At 46.7% G+C, this 24512-nt stretch overlaps 2 protein-coding genes across 3 annotated transcripts in view; both read right to left on the bottom strand.

Moving 5' to 3' along the window:
- Positions 1-9085, bottom strand: part of DOK4 (docking protein 4) — a 56649-nt gene extending 47564 nt beyond the window's left edge. For both annotated transcript variants that reach the window (XM_060681539.2, XM_034425524.3), the window contains exon 1: positions 8949-9085. In XM_060681539.2, the coding sequence (XP_060537522.1) occupies positions 8949-9014 (66 nt within the window). In that variant the 5' untranslated portion in view covers positions 9015-9085. The remainder of the gene's footprint in view (positions 1-8948) is intronic.
- A 40-nt stretch (positions 9086-9125) lies between these two features.
- Positions 9126-24512, bottom strand: part of CCDC102A (coiled-coil domain containing 102A) — a 119690-nt gene continuing 104303 nt past the window's right edge. Inside the window, exon 9 of the mRNA XM_087877010.1 lies at positions 9126-9250. Within this exon, the coding sequence (XP_087733136.1) occupies positions 9211-9250 (40 nt within the window). The 3' untranslated portion in view covers positions 9126-9210. The remainder of the gene's footprint in view (positions 9251-24512) is intronic.

Raw genomic sequence — 24512 nt, 5'->3', positions numbered from 1 at the left:
TGTAACCCCTGATGCAGCTGGCTGGGAATCCTAGAGTTGTATGCCGGTCTGGCCAAGGCTGCCCTTTGGAAAAATAACCACGCATGGGGAGCTATGCGCACGCTTTCCTTTTTCCATGTTGGAAAGCAACAAAGTGCACGTAAGAGGAAGCATTGCGACGAAGACAGATGGACCTTCCTTCCTGACAGTGCTGCCAAACACCGAGCCTCCCAAAACTGGAGCACTGCCCTGGATTTGGAGAAGGACCCCTGGAGGCCTAAAGGCTAATGGAGCAGAAGTTGCATTTAACAGAGGGATACAATCAAGATTAAGGGAGGTACTAATACCACTCTATAAAGCCTTAGTAAGACCACACTAGAGTACTGCATCCAGTTTTGGTCACCACACTATAAAAAAGATGTTGAGACTCTAGAAAAAGTGCAGAGAAGAGCAACCAGGATGATGAGGGGACTGGAGGCTAAAACATACGATGAATGGTTGCAGGAACTGAGCCTGGCTAGTCTAGTGAAGAGAAGGACCAGGGGAGACAGGAGAGCAGTCTTCCAGTATTTGAGGGGCTGCCCCAGAGAGGAAGCTCTTTTCCAAGGCACCTGAAGGCCAGAGAAGGAATAATGGATAGAAACTGGACATGGAGAGATTCAACCTAGAAATAAGGAGAAATTTTCTGACACTGAGAACCATCAACCCATGGAACAGAAGTTGCCTTCAGAAGTTGTGGGAGCTTCATCACTGGAGGCTTCCAAGAAGAGACTGGATTGCCATCTGTCAGAAATGGTGTAGGGCCCCCTGCTTGGGCGGGGGGTTGGACTAGATGACCTACAAGATCCCTTCCAACTCTGTTAATCTAATCTAAAGCCAGAGCCACACAGGATCAGCGTGCTTTGACAAGAGCGCCCTAGGCTGTGCTTCAGTGGTTCTCTCGAGAGAGAACATGAGTGAGGCACCAGAGCCTGGTGGCGCAGCAGACTAATAGCCTGTTATTAACATTCAGCTGCCTGCAATTACTGCGAGTTCAATTCTCACCAGGCTCAAGGTTGACTCAGCCTTCCATCCTTTCTAAGGTAGGTAAAATGAGGACCTGGATTGTGGGGGCAATAAGCTGACTTTATAAATATACAAAAGTATGAAGGCTATCGCTTAACGCACTGTAAGCCGCCCTGAGTCTCCGGAGAAGGGCGGCATATAAATCAAATAAAAAAAATAAAAAATAAAAAAAATGGAAACTTGTTTTCTGGATGTGGATTGGCCAGCAGGTGGATTGACCAACTTGGGCCAATCGGTTTAATTCAGGTGCGCAAAGGGGATGCCTATCCAAAGCAAAATCTCTCTAGAGCCGCCCAATTATCTCTGCCACCACCAGAAAACAGAGGCACCAAGCGGACCTCCACAACCTCTCTCTCATTTCCTATTTCCCACACCAAACAACTGTGCGGACAAGGACACACACGCACACACACAAGGCCCACACTTGCTCCCCAGAACATGTATCTTGTCTCCTACATGGTGGATAGCACTTTGCTTTTATGATTAGCAAAGACATCAAGCTTTCGGCCCTGTGATTGTGTCTGATCTCCATTTAAAACCATCCCAGCTAGTAGCCATAACTGTAAGGTACTTCTTACCATAGGGACGTGGTGGCTCAGTGGCTAAGACGCTGAACTTGTCAAACGAAAGGTTGGCAGTTCAGCAGTTCGAATCCCTAGTGCCGCGTAATGGAATGAGCTCCTGGTACTTGTCCCAGCTTCTGCCAACCTAGCAGTTCGAAAAAATGCAAGTAGAAAAATAGGGACCACCTTTGGTGGGAAGATAACAGCGTTCCATGCGCCTTTGGCGTTGAGTCATGCCGGCCACATGACCACGGAGACGTCTTCGGACAGCGCTGGCTCTTTAAGCTGGTTCAAGGCCGGTTTGCATAGTATTTTTTCATCCTCCCCCATAGGCACGCACCGGATGCAAGATAATTTCTTCTCCATCAATTGTCTTCCAGTCCATGGCCACAAGCAGAAACATGAATGCGGGAGCTAGCAGATTGCGAAGGCAGCTGGTGGCAATTTTTGCAGTCACAGCAACACACTCTTACAATGGGAGAAATTGTTGCTGAATTCATGTGGGACTCACTGCTTCCAGGCTGCTGTTTGATCAACTGGTCGGCTGCAGAATATAAGCAGTCTCTGGCCTCAGCAAGAAGGCCACGGAAGAGCCGTGGCGGCACTGGGGTTAGAACTTATGACCGTTTTTCACACTTGTGACCTTTGCAGGAGCCCCATGACCATGTGATCAAAATTCAGAGGCTTGGCAACTGACTCATACTTATGGCAGTTGCTGTGTTGTGTCCCAAGCTCATGTGATCCTCTTTTGAAAAGCAAAATCAGTGGGGAAACCAGATTCCCTTAACAGCCGTGGTACTAACTTATCAACTAGGGCAAGGAATGTCGCAAAATGGAGCAAAACTCACTTAACAAATGTCTCAATAACAGAACGTTTGGGTTCCACTGCGGACGTAAGTCAAGGACTACCTGTAGAAGGTTTTCCTCCCTCACCAGAGGTTGTTGAGAAAATATTGAACAATTATTTGTCCGGCATAGTATAACCTCTCCTCTAGACCTCTAGAATCGCTTCCAGCCTTCTGATTCTACCGTATGTAATTCGATGTACTTCCTCTGCCCTTTTTGTCTTTTGCCATTAAATTCTCTTGGAATTGTTGAATCAACATCGTTTTTTTTTTTTTTTAATTTGATTTATATGCCGCCCTTCTCCGGAGACTCAGGGCGGCTTCCAATGCGTTAAGCAATAGCCTTCATACTTTTGTATATTTTATACAAAGTCAGCTTATTGCCCCCACAAACTGGGTCCTCATTTCACCTACCTTAGAAAGGATGGAAGGCTGAGTCAACCTTGAGCCTGGGGAGATTTGAACTTGCAGTAATTGCAGGCAGCAGATGTTAATAACAGTGCTTTAGTCTGCTGCGCTACCAGAGCTTCAATGTCTTCAACTGTGGTGGAAAATGACCTCAGTAGAAGACATTGGAGGAACCATGTCAATCTACAATGGAAAAAAGTATACAGGAGTTTGGTAGCATCTCTTTCGACTAACCAATTTTATTAACAGCCACCAGACCTCTTCTGATCCTTCAAAAGGAGAAGCAACAGCTGATCCTGAACGTATTGGTTTGAGTAGTTAAAAGGGCCTTTTAGTTTGCTCAATCAATCAATCAATCAATCAATCAATCAATCAATCAGAATAGAACTAAAGGGACCTGGGGGGGGGTCTTTTAGTTCAACCCCTTGCTCAAACAGGAGATCCTATACCAGTGATGGCTAACTGTTTTGGCACTGAGTACCAAAAGTGTGCGCGCACACCCATAATGCAATGCGTGTGCAACCCCCACATGCCCTCCCCTGGTGCATGCACCCCCATGTGCACCTTGCCCCCACGCATGTGTGTGCAACCTCCCCGCGTGTGCACCCCACCCCCAGCACATGCACACGCATCTCCCGCATGTGCCCCATCCAGCGTGCATACGTGGTAGAGACCCAAAAACCAGTTGGCTGGTGGTGGTAGGTGCGCGCGCATGTACAGTAGAGCTGAGCTGAGGCGACGGCTCGCATGCCCACAGAGAGGACTCTGCATGCCACCTGTGGCACTCATGCCATAGGTTCACCATCACGGCCCTATACCATTTCAGACAAGTGGCTGGCCAGCCTCTTCTTAAAAACCTCCAGTGATGAAGCACCTACAACTTCCAAAGGCCAACTGTTCCACTGGTTGATTGTCCTCACTATTAGGAAGTTTCTCCTCAATTCCAGGTTGCTTTTCTCCTTGATTAGTTTCCATCCATTTCTTTCTCATTCATTCATTCATTCATTCATTCATTCATTCATTCATTCATTCCGCAAATTTATATGGCTGCCCTGCTTATAAGGGCTGGCCAATTCCCAGTTGACGTCTAAGTACAGTACAAGGTGTGGATTGTCCTCTTTAACACCCTACATGGCTCCAGACCTGAGTATCTTCAGGGCCAATTTTTCCAAGTTGACTCTACACCAGAGGTCTTCAAACTTGGCAGCTTTAAGACTTGTGGACTTCAACTCCCAGAATTCTCCAGCCAGCATAGCATAGCTGGCTGGAGAATTCTGGGAGTTGAAGTCCACAAGTCTTAAAGCTGCCAAGTTTGAAGACCTCTGCTCTACACATTGGGTAAAATCTAGCATGGAATCTACTCTTTGGATCCCAATTTTAAGCTACATAAGGGCCGTCCATTTCCATCGTACTCCTTCAGATTAGCACCCATTGTGCTCGACACCCAGAAAGGGTGCTAAGATTAGACTTTGTGAGAAGGCCGTCAGGGGTTGAAAGGATGGAGGCATCCTGTGATTTTTTTAAAAAACTGATATTCCTCATTGGAGTAGCCTGTAGTCGGTTGTCGTTTATGATAAGACAATCTTTATTGTCACTTTTTTTTTGTCACACTGGGCACACATTAAAAAATGAAATTCTGATGCCCACTCTCCAAAGAATGTGTTATGTGTGTATGCATATAACATGCATATTCATATACATGAAAATAAGACCCTGTTTCCCCGAAAATAAGATCTTCCCTGATAATAAGCCCAATCGGGCTTTTGAGCGCATGCGCTAAAATAAGACACTCCCGAAAATATTTAACTGCATGCACAGCCGGTCCCCACCATTTCCTCTGGTTTCCTCCATGCACCCCAAAATAATAAGACCTCCCCGAAAATAAGGCCAACCACTTATTTCAGGGTTCAAAAAAATATAAGACAGGGTCTTATTTTTGGGGAAACACAGTATATATATATTGCCAAACCCCCAACCAATCAGAACACACCTCCACCCAATCAGAACACAGCCAAGCTCCCATCCAATCAGTTCACACCCCCACTGGCAGTTAAAAGGAAGAAACAGCTGCGATCACACACATTGCTCCTAGAAGCATGAAGCCGAAAACACCAGCCTGAAGATGACAAATGAGACTTTGTCGAAACGTTGCCAAGACACCTCCAATTTTACGCGGGAGAAAACCCGAATAACCAAAGACATACATACATATATATATAATATTTATATATATATATATATATATATATATATATATATATATATACACACACACACACACATACACACATATATTAATCACAATTTAGCTTAATTTAGCTTAATTTAATTTAATTTTTCTGGTTTACTGGAACTTTAATTTATGGCACGTATCTGAATTTTTCAATGATATAACACATGTATCAAAAACTATGCTTCAGATGAAAGTGATTCCCCACAATACATTTGTTTGAGGTCATTATATGCAAAAAGGCATTTAACCACCATCACATCATCATAAAATTGTTCACAAAGGCAAGGGAGCTTTGGTGCCTACAACATCCACTCAAATTTCTGCTCAAACGTCCCAATTTGTGTAGCATTGTGTGTGAGTTGAGCAGCCATATGAATTTGATGAATGAATGAATGAATGAATGAATGAATGGCTGTAGAAAATCTACAATTTTGTGTTTGAAATTTTGCAGAAAGGGAAAGAGACAGATCTTTCCTACAATAGGAGACACAATAGGAGACAAACGGTAGGAAATGACCAGCTGAGCCGGAGGGAGGGGTCAAACATGTCATCGGTCTCGAGTCCCTTCACACCCAGAAGAGATCTAAGTCCGCCCATCTTGAATTCCATTGATTCTGATCTCCCACCAATTTGCTTGGGCCGTTAGTAGTTCAGATTCTTGTAGAGATCTTAAAGTTGCAATTAATCTTTATATCCATTTGGAACAGCCTGCATCTCCTGATTTTCCTGGCGCCTGACGCAAAATTTGAGATCACCTCCTGATATGCACAGAAGCAATCACCGACTGCTATTATGGGCAACAAGGGTAGAATTGTCTGGTCCTCACCAGGGTACCTGGGGATTATTGGCATTGTCCTTGATACCCACCAAGCTCCCTGACTTATGTAATTTTATTGTTTCAATTCTTTTAATTAAAATGAGCAGGAAGCTACCATCCTCCAAGTCTCATAAATATTTGTCCTGTCTCTAAGCCCCTCGCAGACCTTAGAAAGTAAAAATCTGAGTGACTGCAGGCCAGCACTTTGGTTATCTTGTGGGAGATGGCCACGCTCATCCTAACAGCCATTTTGTAAGAGTGCTCACAGGATACTCTCAGAATCTCTAATGTATCTATTGGCTCCAAACAGTTGTGGAGCCTCTGACCATTCCATAGTGATTCTGGTGACACACCTAGGGTTCGGTATCTTGAGAGATAGGGTATCTATGCAGGAAACTTTTTATCAAATGTGGGGTCTTTGGTGGAAGCAGCTTTGGTTGAGATGATGGCAACCTTGTTGTCTTCCTATCGAAGAGACCCTGAGCACTTTGATATCTCCCCGAAGAACAGATCTCAATGGCTTTCAACCATCCACAAAAGAGGTGGACAGGACAGCAACGGAGACCATCACCTGGGCTTTTCAAGATGTTGCCCATCTTACTATCCAAAAGATGATGATCTACCAATAACACCCAATCTTACTTTTCTCTAATTGGGAAACATATTTTTCAAACAGTCAAAATAACACGCGTCCATTGCATATTTCAATGCCTCTAGGTACAAATCCCAATTTACTTAATTTATATTTCTTGATATGAATCAGGAGAAGAGACGTCTTGCAGCAGAGAGGTAAGGTGGGAAGAGAAAGGCAGAAGCTGGGCCTGCTGTGGCCACCCATATGACCTCCTGTGGGGCTTTGAGGTTTTTCTGCAACCAACAAAACAGTTCCAAATGGCCCTTCCTTCTCAAGGGTCTGGCCAAAACTGGATCCCTTCACCGGAACCAAAAATTTAAGTCAGCTTTTCCCAAACTGGGCCCCTCCAACTGCTTGGGACTACATTTCCCAGAATTCCTTTGACCATGCCAACTGGAACTCCTGACAGCTATGACCCTAACGATGGTGAACCTATGGCACGTGTGCCACAGGTGGCACGCGGAGCTGTATCTGTGGGCACACAAGGGTTGCCCTAGCTGAGCTCCAACATGCATGTGTGTGCTGGCCACCTGATTTTCAGCCCTTCCAGGCCCACTGGACATCAGGAAACGGGCTATTTCCAGCCTCCGGAGGGCCACAAGGGGGATTGGGAAGGCAGTTTTTGCCCTTCCCAGGCTCCTAGAAAGCCTCTGGAGCCTGGGGAGGGTGAAAAATGGGCCCACTGTTCCATCACTTGCCAAAATCTGGGGGGAGCAGGGGGGGGGTCATGCAAGCATGTGTGGAGTGCATTGAATTATCGGTTTGGGCACACCCGCCCGCCCGCAAATCCCCCGCGCTCCCCCCATTTTAGCACGCGACAGCAAAAAGGTTAGCCGTCACTGCCCTAAGCATTGTAAGGGACCATGTGGAAGAAAGCTGGCCTGTGAGTGATCATTAATACAACGGATGGGAATCCTGCAGGGTGTAGAGTCAGGGCTCAAGGATCCTTTTGAAAGCACCTACCCAAGGACAGAGAAACAGAAGTTTCCATCATGCTCCTTGACCCAACTGTTGTTGCCCAACGTGTCTGCACCCCCAATTTTTCTGCATCCTTTACAAAGATGGTTTTTTGGTTCTGTTGTCTTTTTGAAACCTCTAACAATATTGGATACAGGCCAGGGGACAGATTGAAGGCAGTATTAAAACATTTATTTGCAAAGGAAAAACGTGGACTGCTTTTTTTATTTTCCATGGTGGAGAAAATAACACTCGGTTAAGAATGAGGAAGGGAGGTGTTGGCTTCCACGAAAGATGTTGCTGGATGCCAGGGGCAGCTCAGAGGCTCCCAAATCCAGGTCCAGAGTCATTTAGCAAGAACCCAGATGGGGAAGCAATCTTGCTGGGCTTTGGGCTGGCATCCTGAAGGATCTGCCCGGAGGCAGCCACTGTAAGAGGACAGCTGTGTTAAGTCGGCGGTAGCAACAAACCAGAAGGAACGTCTTTTCTGATTCAATGTTTTTACGAAGAGGCAACATTCTGTACCTCAAAGACCGCTGCTCCCTTCTAAGAACGTTTGCCAGTTGCAAAAGCTGCCACCTGACCCCTTTCTGAAGGAATGCAGCCCTGTTGAGAGATTCTGCATCTCTCAACAGCCTCTCCGCTTGTATTTAAATCTTTTGCGTTACTGCACAAATCTCGCTCTACCGATTTCAAAAGCACAGGAAAGCAGTTTAGAACCAGAGAGTCCCCCCAAGGCATCTCTTTATCAAACAATATCTGAGGGCTGGGAGTGCGGGGGGGGGGGGGGAAACCCTCCCCGCTTCCTGCAGCCGATGCCATAGATAATAAAATAAAATAATGAGCCCGCTACCAATTTCCTCCGAGCCACACAATCGGAAAGATTTGCCTACACACTTGCATCAACTATTCCGGTCAAGATTTTTTTGGCATCCTGAGGAAAAGAGATGCTACGCCAGGCCATTCAAAACCGTCCCTAGAGCCCAAGTGGATTTATTCAGGCTAGGCAACACACACACACACACACACACACAAAAGGACACACAGATACAACCACACACCGAGGGATCCTCCATTAAAAAGCGTTATTAAAAAAAAGAAAAAAGAAGGAGCTGTACCAATCAGCAATCGGCATCTCCCCCACCCCCCCATAGAAACAAGAGGTTTGCCTGGAGAGATGCTCAGCCTTTATGCAGCAATGCCAGAAGGGACCCCCGCAATTCCAGCCACCCTCCACCCCCACCTCTGGCAGACTTGGGGGGGAGGGGAGAAACAAGGGTATGTCTAGGAGGGAGGCTCTGAGAATCAAGAGCTGCTCCCCTCCTTCCCTGTGCAAATTCGGTGGCTCCCCCTCTCCCCTTGCCCTTCGCCCCTGCCAGCATCTCACCCGAGACCCCGACCTGCCCACGGGAGAGAGAGAGGCCCTGCCACACCGGCTGCCACTTACCCCAAGTTTCCTGCTCTTCATCTTCACGTAGCCTTGCTTGACGATGTCGCTGAAATTGGTAGCCATGGCTTCAGCCGCCGGCCTGCCTGCCAAGGGTTCAACTCTTCCACGCCTCTTTTTCTTCTTCCCCCCCTCCAAGCTGGCTTCCTCTAGGGCAGCGTCTAGGGCAGCGCCAACCTCGCCCTGCCCTCCTCTTCGCCCGTCGTTCACCTGTTCTCAGACTCGGGCTGGCACGCCACCTCGCCTGCCCTCCAGCATTGTTCTAGTCGGATGGGGAAGCCGGGGATTTTTCTGGCTGGGCGCTGAAAAATAAAAATGACAGATAGATTAGAGAGGGTGACATCTTTCTCGCGCTCGTCTGGCCCCCCCCCCACCCTCCACCCCTCTCTTCCTCCCCTCCCTCCTCCCCCTCTTCCATCCCTCACCCCCCACCCCACCCCCACCCTCCCGACTCAACCATTCAGGAGAATCCTAGGTGCCTGGTATGGGTGTGAAGGAATGGAACCGTCTGGCGTTTAACTCAGCGGGCGCTTCGGCTCTGTCATTCATAAAGAGAAGCTCCCACAGCTGGCTCCAAGAACAAAAGAGGAGAGAGAGGCGGCTTTTTGCTTTTTTTAAGGAAGAGAAGACGACTCGCACACCTACCCTTCGAGCCAGCTTCTAAAGTTGCCTTCCGTGTCGCCTTATTCTATCTGACCAGGATAAACTTAGGAGGAGGACCTCCTCAGTTCTTTTCCTCGCTCTGCAACGACGACGCAAAGCAGGGCTTCAGAAGCGGAGGCCTCCGGAGACGGATCGCCACCTTGCAAACAACGCTGGAGAAAGCCAGATGTTTTTGCATCAAAGCGAGGGCACCTGCCAATAGACGAGGGAGTCGCGGCTCCTTGACGAGCCAACAGAAGAGAGCTTATTATATGCCTACTAATTTGACTTGGCTGGTTAATTAAATCCCAAGAGCCGACATGCGCAGGAGGCTAACACGTACTACGAGTTTCCTCATGTTGACATCCCTGCCTAATTACCTGGTTTGGCCACTCCACTTTGATTATCCTGGACTTTTTTTTTTTTATTTAAATCGCAGTCGGGGCAAATAAAGATAATGCAGATGGGTCAAATGTTAAAAGATGCTGGATGTAGTAAATGTACTACAGGGGAGGGAATATATCCCCCCCCTGTCCCCGTAACATATTGGTACATGAAACAAATGAAAACATGCCTCTTTTTATTGTGCCTGTCCTAAGTGGAGGCTTTACAGAGTGCTGGGTGCCCACTTAAGTCCTGTTTTGGCTAACTTGATGCAGGCTGCCACATCCAGAGGGACTCGCTGGTGCTGCTCAAACTGCTTTTCTCTGCCCGATACCAGGCTTGTTTTGCTAGCAGTGTATGATTGTATCCACCCAGCCTCCGGCATTTAAAAATAAGTAGTAAAAATGCAGAGTTTGCATGTAAAAGGAGCTCAGGTGGTTTGTTGTTAATACCTCCTGGCCCTTCAGTCTGTTTTTGTTCCATTTGGAGAACATCCTCCCAAAAGTTTGTAGGCACCTCTGTTCTTAACGGCCAAGGCCAGGGATGGGTGGGAAGTGGGTCATTCCTGCTGCCCAAAATATCTTCCCACCATATCTCTGACCTGGCAATGGAGGGACTGGGCTGGGTTGCAATGCCAGCCTCCCCACCGGCCTCACAATCTGTAATTTAATTTCCCAAACTCCAGCAGGGACTGTCCTTTTATTCACAACCATTTCCTGGCTCCTGTTATCATCATCTTCTCCTTCTCCTTCTCCTCCTCCTCCTCCTCCTCCTTCTTTGCTACTAAAAATAATCTCCAGCTGTACAAGTAGTCCTCGATGTACGACTACAACTTCTTCTTCTTCCTCTTCCTCTTCCTCTTCCTCTTCTTCTTCTTTCTTCTCCTTCTTCCTTCTTCTTCCTCCTCCTCCTCCTCCTCCTTTGCTACTAAAAATAATCTCCAGCTGTACAAGTAGTCCTCGATGTACGACTACAACTTCTTCTTCTTCCTCTTCCTCTTCCTCTTCCTCTTCCTCTTCTTTCTTCTCCTTCTTCCTCCTTCTTCCTTCTTCCTCCTCCTCCTCCTCCTCCTCCTTTGCTACTAAAAATAATCTCCAGCTGTACAGGTAGTCCTCGATATACGACTACAACTTCTTCTTCTTCCTCTTCCTCTTCCTCTTCTTCTTCTTTCTTCTCCTTCTCCTTCTTCCTCCTTCTTCCTTCCTCCTCCTCCTCCTCCTCCTCCTCCTCCTCCTTTGCTACTAAAAATAATCTCCAGCTGTACAGGTAGTCCTTGATGTACGACTACAACTGAGCCCAAAATTTAAATTGCTAAGTGAGATACTTGTTAAGGGAGTTTTCCCGCCTGTTACAACCTTCCCTGCCTCCGTTGTTAAGTGAATCACCGCAGTTCTTAATTTAGTAGCACCGTTGTTAAGCGAATCTGCGTTCCCCGTCAACGTTCCTTGCAAAAGGAGATCACATCACCCCGGGATACTGCAACCGTCATAAATGTGAATCAGTTGTCAAGCCTCCGAATGTAAATAAGGGGTCCAGGGGGTGCTGCAACGGTCATAAGTGTGAAAAATGGTCCTAAGTCCTCTTTTTTCAGTGCCGGTGCAACTTCAAACGGTTACTAAATGAACTGTTGTAAGCTGGGGACTACCTTTTTTTGTTTTAAAAATGTTCTTTTATTGATTTTCTATTAAATACATTTCTTGGTGCTTAATAAACCTCGTGTTGTCTGGGTATTTAGTTTGCTTAACCATACAATTTTACATTCTTAATCTCCACTCTTTTTTTTCCAACCGCTAGGAAAATAGATTCCATGCTTGATAATATTCTACATCTTCTTTCGGTTTAATTTTCAATGTCAATCTCTCCATTTCTGCACAATCTAGCACCTTCTCAACGACCTCTTCATCTCGCAGTATATCTTCATTTTTCCAGTATTGTGCACGATACCTCTAACTGACTTTTTTAGGGGTCTGGGACCGAGCTGGGTTGCAATCCCCTCCCTGCTTGTCCCACAATCCGTAATATTTCCCAAACTCCATCAGGGACTGCCTTTTTTAGTCACAACCGTTTCCTGGCTCCTCTTATCTCCTTTTTTCTGCTACTAAAAATAAACTCCAGTTGTAAATTTGACATGAAAGGAAGAAAGGATGATTCCGGCTTGGCCCCCCCGCCTGAGCTGCAGCTGAGTCGGCAGCTAAGCCTGCCACGACTAGCTGCCCCCCCACCCCCCGGGGACAGGAAGCACCCGTCACCCTTCCCTCCCCACCTTGCTGTGTCTGCACCCCCTCCGAGCGCCACACTAACCCACTGATGTCAGCGAAAGCATTGCAAAAGGAAGCCCTTGGGCAAGGCATCCCATAATAGCTGCTTTGCATTGCTAAGCTCTGGGATGCCTGTCTGAACGTTACTGCTGACTCTCGACCGGCCGCATCCTGAAGGCTGGCTAGTGGGCAGACCTGGGAGATTAAATGTCTTCCTCTCACAACTGGCATCATGTTCTTTGCATAATAGCATCTTCGTGCCTTCCCAGCCATTGAGACCACGGGGTTTGGGGTTTTTTTTTAGAATTTAAAATAGAATGAGCTGGAAGGGACCTTGGAGGTCTTCTAGTCTACCCCTCTGCTTGAGCAGGAGATCCTACATGTATATCATTTCAGACAAGTGACTGTCCAGTCTCTTCTTTAAAACTTCCAGTGATGGAGCGCTCACAACTTCTGGAGACCAGCTGTTCCACAGGTGAATTGTCCTCACTGTTAGGAAGTTTCTCCTTAATTCCAGGTTGTTTTTCTCATGGAGTGGAGTGGAATGAAGTGGAGTGGAGTGGAGTGGAGTGGAGTAGAATAGAATAGAATAGAATAGAATAGAATAGAATAGAGTAGAGTAGAGTAGAGTAGAGTAGAGTAGAGTAGAGTAGAGTAGAGTAGAGTAGAGTAGAGTAGAGTAGAATAGAATAGAATAGAATAGAATAGAAGGGACCTTGGAGGTCTTCTAGTCCAACCCCCTGTTCAAGCAGGAGACCTACTTTACTATAGCCTATACAATTTGACACAAGTGGCTGTCCAGTCTCTTCTTAAAAACCTCCAGTGATAAAACACCCACAACTTCTGAAGGCAGCTTCCGTTCCACTGGTTAATTGTCCTCACTGTTAGGAAGTTTCTCCTTAATTCCAGGTTGCTTCTCTCATGGACTAGAGTGGAGTGGAGTGGAATGAATAGAAATAGAAATAGAAATAGAAATAGAAATAGGAGTAGGAGTAGGAGTAGGAGTAGGAGCAGGAATAGGATAGAATAGAATAGAATAGAATAGAGAATAGAATAGAGAATAGAATAGAATAGAATAGAATAGAATAGAATAGAATAGAAAATAGAATAGAATAGAATAGAATAGAAAATAGAATAGAATAGAATAGAACAGAACAGAATCTGGAAGGGACTTGTTGTTTCAAATGGAGGGAAATACTTCAATTAATTTTTTTCAACTTCACCTTTATGAAGGAAAGTTACTGCTGACATACAAGTCATCTAAATCTTCAACTTCCAATGACAATTAGACCCAGACTTTCTGTGGCTAAGCAAGGTGATGGTTAAGCAAACTGTGCCTGATTTTATGACCTTTTTGGCCACAGTTGTTAAATGAATCACTGTAATTGTTAAGTGAACCATGCGGTCGCTAAGCGAATCTGGCTTCTTCCATTGACTTTGTTTATCGGAAGCTGGCTGGGAAGGTCGCAGATATGGGCCACACAACCTGGGATGCTGCAACTGTTGGAAATTATAAGCACCTGAGCTTTGATCATGTGCCTGGGGGAATGCAGCAACGGTCATAAGTGTGAGGACAAACCACATTTTTCAGTGCTTTTGCAACTTTGAATGACCACTAAATGAATGGTTAAAGTCGAGGTCTGTCTGAAACAAATCACAATTGTCTTACAGGTCCATGAAAGAGAATCTATTATGAATGAAGGCGAATATACGTAACCCAGGATAATGTTGCAAGATTCAATCTGGGTTGGTCACCGGGACCAGACGTTTTGTCTTCTGAGCTGTTGGATTCGTGCTGGAACTTTCCTCTACCAGAATGTGTGCTTTGCTTTCTTCCTTCTTTCCTCTTCTTCTTCTTCTTCTTCTTCTTATGACCCCATAATCCCTACAAAGTGGAGTCTGGGCAACTGAATGGAGTTAACAGAGTGTTGTAATGGCCAGATGCCCTTCCTGTTGCCAATGTGGAGTTTTGTTCAGCAGATAAATTCTCAGTGTGCCCAGAGAGAGAAATATCTGCCTCTATCTAGGATTGAACTCACAGCCTCCTGACTGTGAGGCGAGAGCTCCACCTCTAGGCCACCGCACACCACACCAATGTGTGCTTTGCTATATCATGCATAAAATAGCCCAAAGCACACATTCTGGTAGAGAGAAGCTCCCTAAGGATGGGCTCCAGCACGAATCCAAAAGCTTAGAAGACTTAAACCTCTGATCCCGATGATGGACTCAGATTGGATCCTGCAGAATCTGTTACATTCAGGGCTGAGTGTTCAGCGCTGGCTTTCACTGGGTCAATTTTGACTTTTCCAGCCGACAAAGCAGGTGTTGTGGTCCACTAGCAGCCTGCGGATCTGGCAGCGGAGTCGGACAGTGAGGAGGCTGGGGAGGACAATGGGCCAGTCCTGGAGTCTGGGGAAGGGCCCGGTGAGGGCTCTGCATCGGAGGCAGAGATGGGGCCAGGGCCATCTGGGAGCGATGCGTGGACTCCGGAGCCTCCAGAGTTGGACAGCAGAGAGGCAGAGGAACAGGAGGACCCTGTTCCTAGTGCACGCATGCGCAGAGCTGCCAGAAAGCAAGAGCAGCTAAAGCAAAAGGGACGACTCAGGAGAAATGCCAGGAAATGATTGGCCCCGCCCATATAAGGCTTAAAAGAGCAGCAACGAGCCATTGGGTTCTTTGTAGAAAAGCAACGTTGATTCCAGTGCTTCTTGTCAGCGTCTCTTGAACTTTTTTGCCAAGAAAAGCCTTTGGCAGGTTGCCAAAGACATCAAAGGTTGGTGATAAGGCCGACGGACTGCTTATGAAGAATTTTGTTTTGGACTAAGCTGAGAATGAATTAATTCTCAGCTGTTTTAATAAAATAAGTTTGTTGAGGACTGAATTGTGTTTGGTAATCACTACCTGGTCACAACAGCAGGATGCAAAGAAAAGGAGAGGGAAAGCAAGCAGGGCTGAAGAAAAAGGAGACTAAAATCAGAATCCCTGAGTGGAAAATGATGGAAATTATGAAACAGTGAAGTTTATTCCATGGAGAAGAGCTTTCACAGCAACCCCGGTCTCCAGGGCGATACTTGAACTCCCTCCCCGCCCAGACAATTTCTTCACTTCGCCCCTGAGAACGCTCCTGATCAGTGTCAACATCTTTTATTCACACTAAGCTTCCTTACCCTGGGAAGGCACACCAAAATGTGAGAAAGATTTGCAACATCGCCTGGCAATTCTTCACACCTCGCACTCACTCACACAAACGCTCAGCATCATATGGCGGCTTCAACCCTCCACAGTTAGCGCTTCAAATATGTAGAATGAAATAGAAATCCATACCGGGGACTCTACAACAGGGGTGTCAAACTCGATTTCATTGAGGGCCGCATCAGGGTTGTGTTTGGCCTCATGGGGGCTGGGGTGGGCGTGGCCAGCTCAATGTCACTCATGTCGGGGGCGCCTGTGGAAGCCCGAGTGCTCTGCCAGCGAAAATGGGCTCCCGAGCTCCGTTTTCGGCTGCGACGGCCTCCTGCAATCCTCTGCCAGAGAAAACGGAGCTTGGGAGGGCTTCCCACAGTCCTCACAAGCTCCGTTTTCGGCTGTGACTCCCTCCTGCAACCCTCTGCCAGCGAAAACGGAGCTTGGGGGGGCTTCCCGCAGTCCTCACGAGCTCCGTTTTTGGCTGTGACTGCCTCCTGCAACCCTCTGCAAGTGAAAATAGAGCTCAGGAGGGCCTCCCACAGTTCTCACGAGCTCCGTTTTTGCTGGCAGAGACACCGCGGGCCAGTCCTTCGCTGTTTCTAGGGCGGCCCCATGGGCCAGATCTAAGCACCCCGTGGGCTGGATCTGGCCCGCGGGCCATGAGTTTGACACCCCTGTTCTACAATGTCAAGAGGAAAGACACAAATTTATACATACAAGAATGGAGTTTAGGACAATTCGCCACGTCCAACTCGCTACGACTAACTCGCCACTGCCAACTCGCCGCGGGACAAGTTACACTAATATCAAAGAAACGGTAGAACAGAACCATTACAGAAAAGATGAAAAAGGAGGGACAGAATGACAAAACTTAAAATGGTTTTGAAAATTTATTTTCAATAATTGAATTGAATTGTTCAATTGTCCCGTGGCGAGTTGGCTGCAGCGAGTTCTCCATTCTGACAATAACGATCCAAGAGGTTAAAATGATCTCTCTTTACCAAGAAACAATTGCCTTAAATCTGTGTAGAAAAAGATCAGACGATTTTCTGGCTGTTCATGATTTGCAGCAAATAACTCTGTATGCTGAATTGCAAATGAATTGTTGGCTTGGTTGCAAGCGTCTGAATTTTGATCATGTGACTATGGGAATGCTGCAGTGGTCATAAGTATGAAACCCAGTCATAAGTCACTTTTTCCAGTGCTGCTGTAGCTTTGAACAATCACCAAATGGAAGTCAAGGACTACCTATAGTCTGCTTTTGATTCTACACCCCACCCAAAAACTCCAATTTCTTTCCCCAATCTCTATCTACTCATTGCCAATTAATTCTATTCCATCGCTTTGGTCTTAAAAATATATTTCAGGAAAGCTTTCATAACTTAGGAGTTTGTGCACAGTTCTTTCAAGTGAAAACCCAAATGATAAAAGTTAAAGCTGTAAAGCAGAGGCATGTCAGTGACAACCCAAGTACAGGTAGTCCTCGACTTACGACCTCAATTGAGCCCAAGGTTTCTGTTGCTAAGTGAGACATTTGTTGAGTTTTGCCCCATTTTATGACCTTTCTTGCCAGAGTTGTTAAGTGAATCACTGCAGTTGATAAGGCATAACCTGCGAAATTGCTCCGTTGGTGAATGTGACTGATGACATGCCCTGGGGGGTGGGCAGAAACAGGGTCAAGTCTGGGCCATAAATTATGTGGGGTCAGAGCTGGCTTGCTGTCAGGGTTCCGAGGATGCCCTAATTAAATCATGAGCCTCGAGCCAAGCTCCAAAAGAAATAAAGTTATTTATTAGGAGCTTCATGTTGGCACGTACCAAGTGAAGCCAACTCTGACCCTATGTAATTTACGGCCCACACTTGACCCTGTTTCCCCCCTCCCCCCAGGGCGTATCATCAGTCACGTTTGCCAATGGAACAATTTTGCGGGTTGTAGAAATCACTCCCCTCTGGCTGCTGTGGGTAACCCTGGGAGACAGCCTTGAGAGAGATATGTCTGGAATGCGCTTTTGTTTTTGGCTGCCATGCTGCTTCGCCGTTTTCCCATCGCCCTTGCCTATGGCAACTCGAGAGCAGGCCAGGGATGTTTTGCGAGTTGACATTAGTAACATGGCTGTTAAGTGAATCTGGCTTCCCCCTTCTGACCTTTGCTTGTCAGAAGGTCACAAAATATGAACACATGATCCCCAGACGCTGCAACCGTCATAAATAGGAGTCAGTTGCCAAGCGTCTGAATTTTGATCACATGACCATGGGGATGCTGCAGTGTGGGAAATGGCCACAAGTCACTCTTTTCAGTGCTGTTTTAACTTTGAACAGTCACTAAGCAAACTGTTGTAAGTCAAGGACTACATGTACAGTCACGGCAAGGAGAAGGTATGTTCAGTCCAAAAGGTTGGATGAATTGGGGGATTTCGGTGGATGCCAAAACCTTTCTGGACTCAGCGCCCACCATCACCAGGCAAGGATGTCGAACACAGCACTTCGAGTCTTAATCCTCACTTACAAGATTGCCCGAAGAAAAATAAGAAAATCTCCAATAGAAAGCAAAAAATTGCAGACTAAACGGGGAAGGAATGAAGGGAGGCTGGTCTCGTACGGATAGCAATTTAACAGGCCCATTTTGGTGTTCATGAAAGTCCCACAAGGAGATCACACACATATTTGACAAGTGCCGATAGCATTAAATGATCCAGGTGCTTCCTGATGACCCTGATTGGCTGTCTAAGGGCTGGTAAAACCAGTTTTTCTACCTAGGAAAGTAGGAATCTGAACAGAAGCTTCTGTGTCCCCTGCAATCAGCTGATATTTGCTCGCTTTCTCTCCAATTAAAAAAAAGAGAAAGGTTCAATTAACTTGGTGAAACCTCCAAAGCACTAAATCAGAGAATCACTCTGGAGGAGAGGAAGTTTTAGATCATTTCATCTAACCTCCCATCTGTGCAGGAATCTCCTACTATGGAGATTGCTAGCTGCCAAAACCACAGTTTTCAAACAGACTCTGTTTAAAACAATTTAAGGGAAGTTAAGCCACCAGGTTCCATGAAAGTCTGTCCCATTCTATTCTTCTTGAAGTCCCACCAATGTTGGACTACTGGACTAATGCAACGCTCTCTACATGGGGCTCCCCTTGAAGAGCACCCAGAGGCTCCAACTGGTCCAGAATGCGGCCACGTGGGTAATTACGGGAGCTGCATGGCACTCCCACATAACACCGCTTCTGCGCGAGCTGCACTGGCTCCCAGTTGTCTTCCGGGTGCGCTTCAAGGTGTTGGTTACCACCTTTAAAGCGCTCCATGGCATAGGACCTAGTTATCTTCGAGACCGCCTGCTGCTACCAACGACCTCCCATCGACCCGTGCGCTCCCACAGAGAGGGCCTCCTCGGGGTGCCATCAGCCAGACAATGTAGGCTGGTGACCCCCAGGGGGAGGGCCTTCTCTGTGGGGGCACCTACCCTATGGAATCAGCTGCCCCCAGAGATAAGGAGAATCCAAGACCTTGGTGCCTTTCGCCATGCCCTTAAAACTTTCTTTTTTCAACAAGCCGGGCTGGCTTAACATATTTTTAAATTTTAAATTTTTAATTGGTTTGTCATTTTAAACTGGGGCCAAATTAATATATATATTTTTAATTGTTTTTAATGTTTGTATTGTATGTTTTTATCTGGCTGTACACCACCCTGAATCCCTTGGGAGAAGGTGCGGTATATAAATTCGAAATAAAATAAAATAAAAAAAATAAAATGTTTGAACCAGGGGTTTCCGAACTTGGCAACTTTAAGACTTGCAGAGTTCAACGCCCAACATGGCTGGCTGAGGAATTCTGGAAGAGGAAATCCACAAGTTTTAAAAGTTGACAAGTTTGGAGAGCCCTGCTTTAAAACCATTGTTTCTGGTCTTCTGGAACTGTGTCAAATAGATGTGGCTGCTCTTCTCCATGCCAGCCCTTCAGCCAAACTTGAAGAACTACTACATCCCCCCACATCCTTCTCTTATTTTTGAGCTGCCCTTCTCTGGACATGTTCCTGTTTGTTAGGCCTTGGTTTTGGGACTGTTAACACACAATCCCAAAACCAGCTACAATATTCTAGAGGTGGTCTGCTCAATGCAGGAGAGAGAACAACTATACAGTTAGTCCTTGACTTATAATCAGTGGTGGGATTCAAATAATTTAACAACCGGTTCTCTGCCCTAATGACCAGCTGGGTAGGTGTGGCTCAGTGGTCATGTGAACGTGAGGGTGTGGCCAACTCAACATCACTCACGTCGAAGGGCGCTTCACCTTCGCTGTTACAATGTAATAAGGGTTAACCAGAGAGGCAGTTTCTGTAAGCAGGGCAATAAAGATTAGGCTAGAAACACCACCAGAATGTTTCCTTCCTGCCTTCCTTACAGGATTAGCCCTGTAAAGTGGAAAAAAACCAAAATAAGATTTCTTCCAACAACTGGTTCTCCGAACTGCTTAGAAAGTTAACAACCGGTTCTCCCGAATAGGTGCGAACTGGCTGAATCCTATCACTGCTTATAACCATTGGCTTAATGATCTCAGTACTGGACCACAGTAAGAAAAATGTGTCCAGTTCTAGTCAACATGACACCAAAAAAATGCCTTAGAAAGAGTGCAGAGAAGAGCGACAAATATGTTTAGTGATCTGGAGATTAAATCACATGATGAACATCTGACAGAACTGGGTATGTCTAGTATAATGAAAAGAAGGACTAGCAGTCTTTCCATATTTAAGGGGCTGACAACCTATTCTCCAAAGCACCTGAAGGCAGGACAAGAAGTAACAGGTGGAAGATCATTAAAGAGAGATGCAATCAACCAAGAAGTAAGGAGAAATTTTCTGGTGGTGAGAACGTTTAATCAGTGGAACCACTGACTTCCAGAAGTTGTGGGCACTCCATCATTGGAGGTTTTCAAGAAGCGATTGGGCAGCCATTTGTCCAGAATAGTACAGGATCTCCTACTATGGGCAGAGCGGGTTGGACTAAATAACCTCCAAGGTCCCTGTAATTCTGTATTATGTATTCAGTTTCTCTGATCACAAATAGACAAGGAACCAGGAGTGTGAGAAGATTGCTAAGAAAGTAAATTTGGGGCTGTACAAGGAATGTAGATCTTACGTCATGGAATCATGGAATCATTCCACTAATTCTCCATTGATCAGATCCCACCATGAGTACCAGAGGTGGGCGTCACATATTGTAACAACCAGTTCACCCAGCACCGGAAATGTGAGTGCGCGCGTGCCATCCACACATGCATGTGGCATCACAAAACACGGCAATTTGCACACGTGCATGCATGTGATGTCAAAAACACCACGATATAGGACGGGATTGCATCTGGGTGGCACCCGCAGGTTGCAACTACTGATTTGTCCGAACCGGTCTGAACCGGCAGCAGCCCAGCACTGATGAGTACCCACTTAGAGCTCCAGGTTTTAATCAGTATTTAGAGAGATTAAAATGAGGAATGAAGATGACCAGGGATGAAACACAAAGCCTTACGTGGAGAAACTGAACAGGGCGTGGAGAAAAGGCAGTGGGAGCCTTCGTAGCTCTTCTGAGCTGTTCAAGGTCAGGATCTGTTTTCTATTGTCCCCAAATTCAGGACATGGAAGAATGGATCTCGGTTACAGGAACTGAATCTTAAGAAAAACATCCTAACAGGAAGAGCAGCTCCTCAGTGAATCCAGGGTGATGCGGCCTCTTCTTCTTTCCTGTCGAAGCCGAGACTAAACAGCCATCTGTGGAGGATGCTCTAATTGGGATTTTGGCACCAAGTAAAAGGTTGGCCCCCCGAGGCCTTCTACGTCAAGATTCTCTGGGTCATGTCACAACTGTCTCAGTCCATCTGGGCTGATCAGACGACAGGAAAACCCTGAAGAGGAAGGGGCTGCAGATATTGTCCTTCGGAGGATGAACGGGAAAGGAGCGTCTTTTTATAAGGATTCCAGAGCAATGTTGCTGAACTCTCTCTCTCTCTCTATAGGAATCCTTGCAAAAAGATATATGTATGGCCAAGGCCCACACCGTGGCTAAGACACTTGTGGTTGAAAACCTGCCCTGAAGGGGAAGGGGGAAGGAGAAGGAGGAGGAGAAGATGGGGGAAAGAGGAGGAGGAGGCAGGGGAAAGGAGGAAGAGGAGGAGGAGGAAGCGAAAGAGGAGAAAGGAGGAGAAAGGAGGAGAAAGAGGAAGAGGAGGAAGAGGAGGAGGAGAAGATGGGAAGGAGAAGGAGGAGGAGAAGATGGGGGAAAAAGGAGGAGGAGGCGGGGAAAGGAGGAAGAGGAGGAGAAGGAGGAGGAGGAGGGGAAGGAGGAGGAGGAGGCGGGGGAAAGGAGGAAGTGGAAGAGGAGAAAGGAGGAGAAAGAGGAAGAGGAGGAAGAGGAGGAGGAGAAGATGGGAAGGAGAAGGAGGAGGAGAAGATGGGGGAAAAAGGAGGAGGAGGCGGGGAAAGGAGGAAGAGGAGGAGAAGGAGGAGGAGGAGGGGAAGGAGGAGGAGGAGGCGGGGGAAAGGAGGAAGTGGAAGAGGAGAAAGGAGGAGAAAAAGGAAGAGGAGGAAGAGGAGGAGGAGAAGATGGGAAGGAGGAGGAGGAGGAAGGAAGAAGAGGAAGGAGGAGGGGGGAGGAGGGGGAGGGGGAGGAGGAGGAGAAGAAGATGGAGGAAGGAGGAGGAGGCGGCAGGGGAAAGGAGGAAGAGGAGGAGGAGGAGGAAGAGGAGAAGGAGGAGAAGATGGGGAAGGAGGGGGTTGAAGTCCATTCCTTTTTAAGTTGCCAAGCTTGAGAAACGCTGCTTTATAGTTGAGAAGACCATGGGACCCACCCATCGATTAGCAAGTTGGGTGAACCCAGGCCATCGCTTGAAGTCAAAATTGGATTTCTTTGGGCACAGCGTATCAGTTGAGTCCCTTCATTGGCCAGGGCCAGGGTCCTAGCAAGGGTTGCCTGGGAAACTCAACATTTCTCACTTTGAAGTCCACAACCTTGCTTGCATGCATCCATGGCTCCTGGCTGTCTCGTGCCCATCGTCTGTCCCTCTTTTCTCCCCAAAAAAGCGAACGGTTTTCAGAATCAGGGGGAGCCATCCTGTCCCTCTCTCTCTTGGATGATTCTGGGTGCCACCTCCATCTACAGCAGGGGTGAAATCCAGCAGGTTCTGACAGGTTCTGGAGAACCGGTAGCAGAAATTTTGAGCAGTTCGGAGAACCAGCAAATACCACCTCTGGCTGGCCCCAGAGTGGGGTGGGAATGGAGATTTTGCAATATCCTTCCCCAGGAGTGGGGAGGGAATGGGGATTTTGCAGTATCCTTCCCCAGGAGTGGGGAGGGAATGGGGATTTTGCAGTATCCTTCCCCTGCCATGCCCACCAAGCCACGCCCACCAAGCCACGCCCACAGAACCGGTAGTAAAAAAAATTGAATTTCACCACTGACCCACAGCCCAGCCCAGCTGGAGCCTTGCTGTGTCCAGAAAGTTGCAGAGTCTCCCAACAGAACAATGGTAGTTTATGTATTACAATTACAGGTAATCCACAGCTTAAAAGCGTTTGTTTAGTGACCGTTTGAAGTTACAACGGCACTGAAAAAAGTGACTTATGACTTAGGACCAAGGCAGCATCCCCAGAGTCATGAGCTCAAAATTTGGATGCTTGGCAACTCGAGATCATGTGGTCGCCATTTGTAACCTTCCCGACTGGCTTCCGGCAAGCGACGTCAAGGAGCAGATTCACTAAACAATTGCGGCAAATGGGTAAAATGAGGACCCAGATTGTTGGGGGCAGAGGCTGACTTTGTAAACCGCTTAGAGCACTTAAAGCACTGTGAAGCGGTATATGTCTAAGTCCTATTGCTATTGCTATCTATCTCTATCTCTGTCTGTCTATTTATTATATCTATCTATCATCTATCTATCTATCTATCTATCTATCTATCTATCTATCTATCTATCTATCTACCCCTTCATCCATCCATCCATCCCTGCCTCCCTACATCTATCTAAGAGCCGTGGTGGCATAGTGGTTAAGAATGCAGTATTGCAGGATAAACTCTGCCCATTGCCAAGAGTTCAATCCTGACCAGCTCAAGGTTGGCCCATCCTTCCATCCTTCCGAGGTGGGTAAAATGAGGATCCAGATTGTTGGGGGCAAGAGGCTGACTCTGTAAACTGCTTAGAGGGGGCTCTAAAAGCACTGCGAAGCCGTATATAAGTCTAAGTGGTATTGCTATTAATATCTATCTCTATATCTGTCTATTTATTATATCTATCTATCTATCTATCTATCTATCTATCTATCTATCTATCTATCTATCTATCTATCTATCTATCTATCTATCTATCCATCCATCCATCCATCCATCCATCCATCCATCCATCCATCCACCCATCCAGCTCTACATCTATCTAAGGGCATAGTGGTTAATCCATCCATCCATGATGCGCAGTGGTTAAGAATGTAGTATTGCAGGATAATTCTGCCCCCTGCCAGCAGTTCGATCCTGACCTGCTCAAGGTTGACTCAGCCTTCCGTCCTTCCGAGGTGGGTAAAATGAGGACCCAGATTGTAGGGGGGAAATAGGCTGACTCTGTAAACCGCTTAGAGAGGGCTGGAAAGCACTGTGAAGCGGTATATAAGTCTAAGGGCTATTATGCTGCAAATTCATCAGAACCACACCTTACCCAAGCCTTGGTGAAATGAACCAAGATATGTAAGAGGATGTTTGTGTCTTGCACAATTTTATTCCTCTGGCGTTTCTTTTCTTGATGTTTGCCTTGTGGTTACCGTTGTTTGATGTACAGTAGGTAGATTAATCATCCTGGCTGTTACTTTCATTTATTTGTTTCCCTTATTTATACAAGTAGTCCTCGACTTACACCAGTTTGTATAGTGACTGTTCAAACTTACTACGGCAGTGAAAAAAGTGACTTAGGACTGTTTTTCCACAGTTACAACCTTCGCTGCATCCTCAGGATCATGTGATCCAAATTCAGTTGATTGGCCACTGGCTCATATTTATGACGCTTGCTGTGTCCCGGGGTCACACAATCCCCTTTTTGCGACCTTCTGACAACCAAAATCAATGGGGGAGC

The sequence above is a fragment of the Pantherophis guttatus genome, chromosome 11 (assembly GCF_059756535.1).
Source record: "Pantherophis guttatus breed Tessera chromosome 11, ASM5975653v1, whole genome shotgun sequence".
Lineage (NCBI taxonomy): Eukaryota > Metazoa > Chordata > Lepidosauria > Squamata > Colubridae > Pantherophis > Pantherophis guttatus.
Note: the sequence above shows the minus strand (reverse complement) of the source record. Positions and strands in the feature narration are given on the sequence as shown.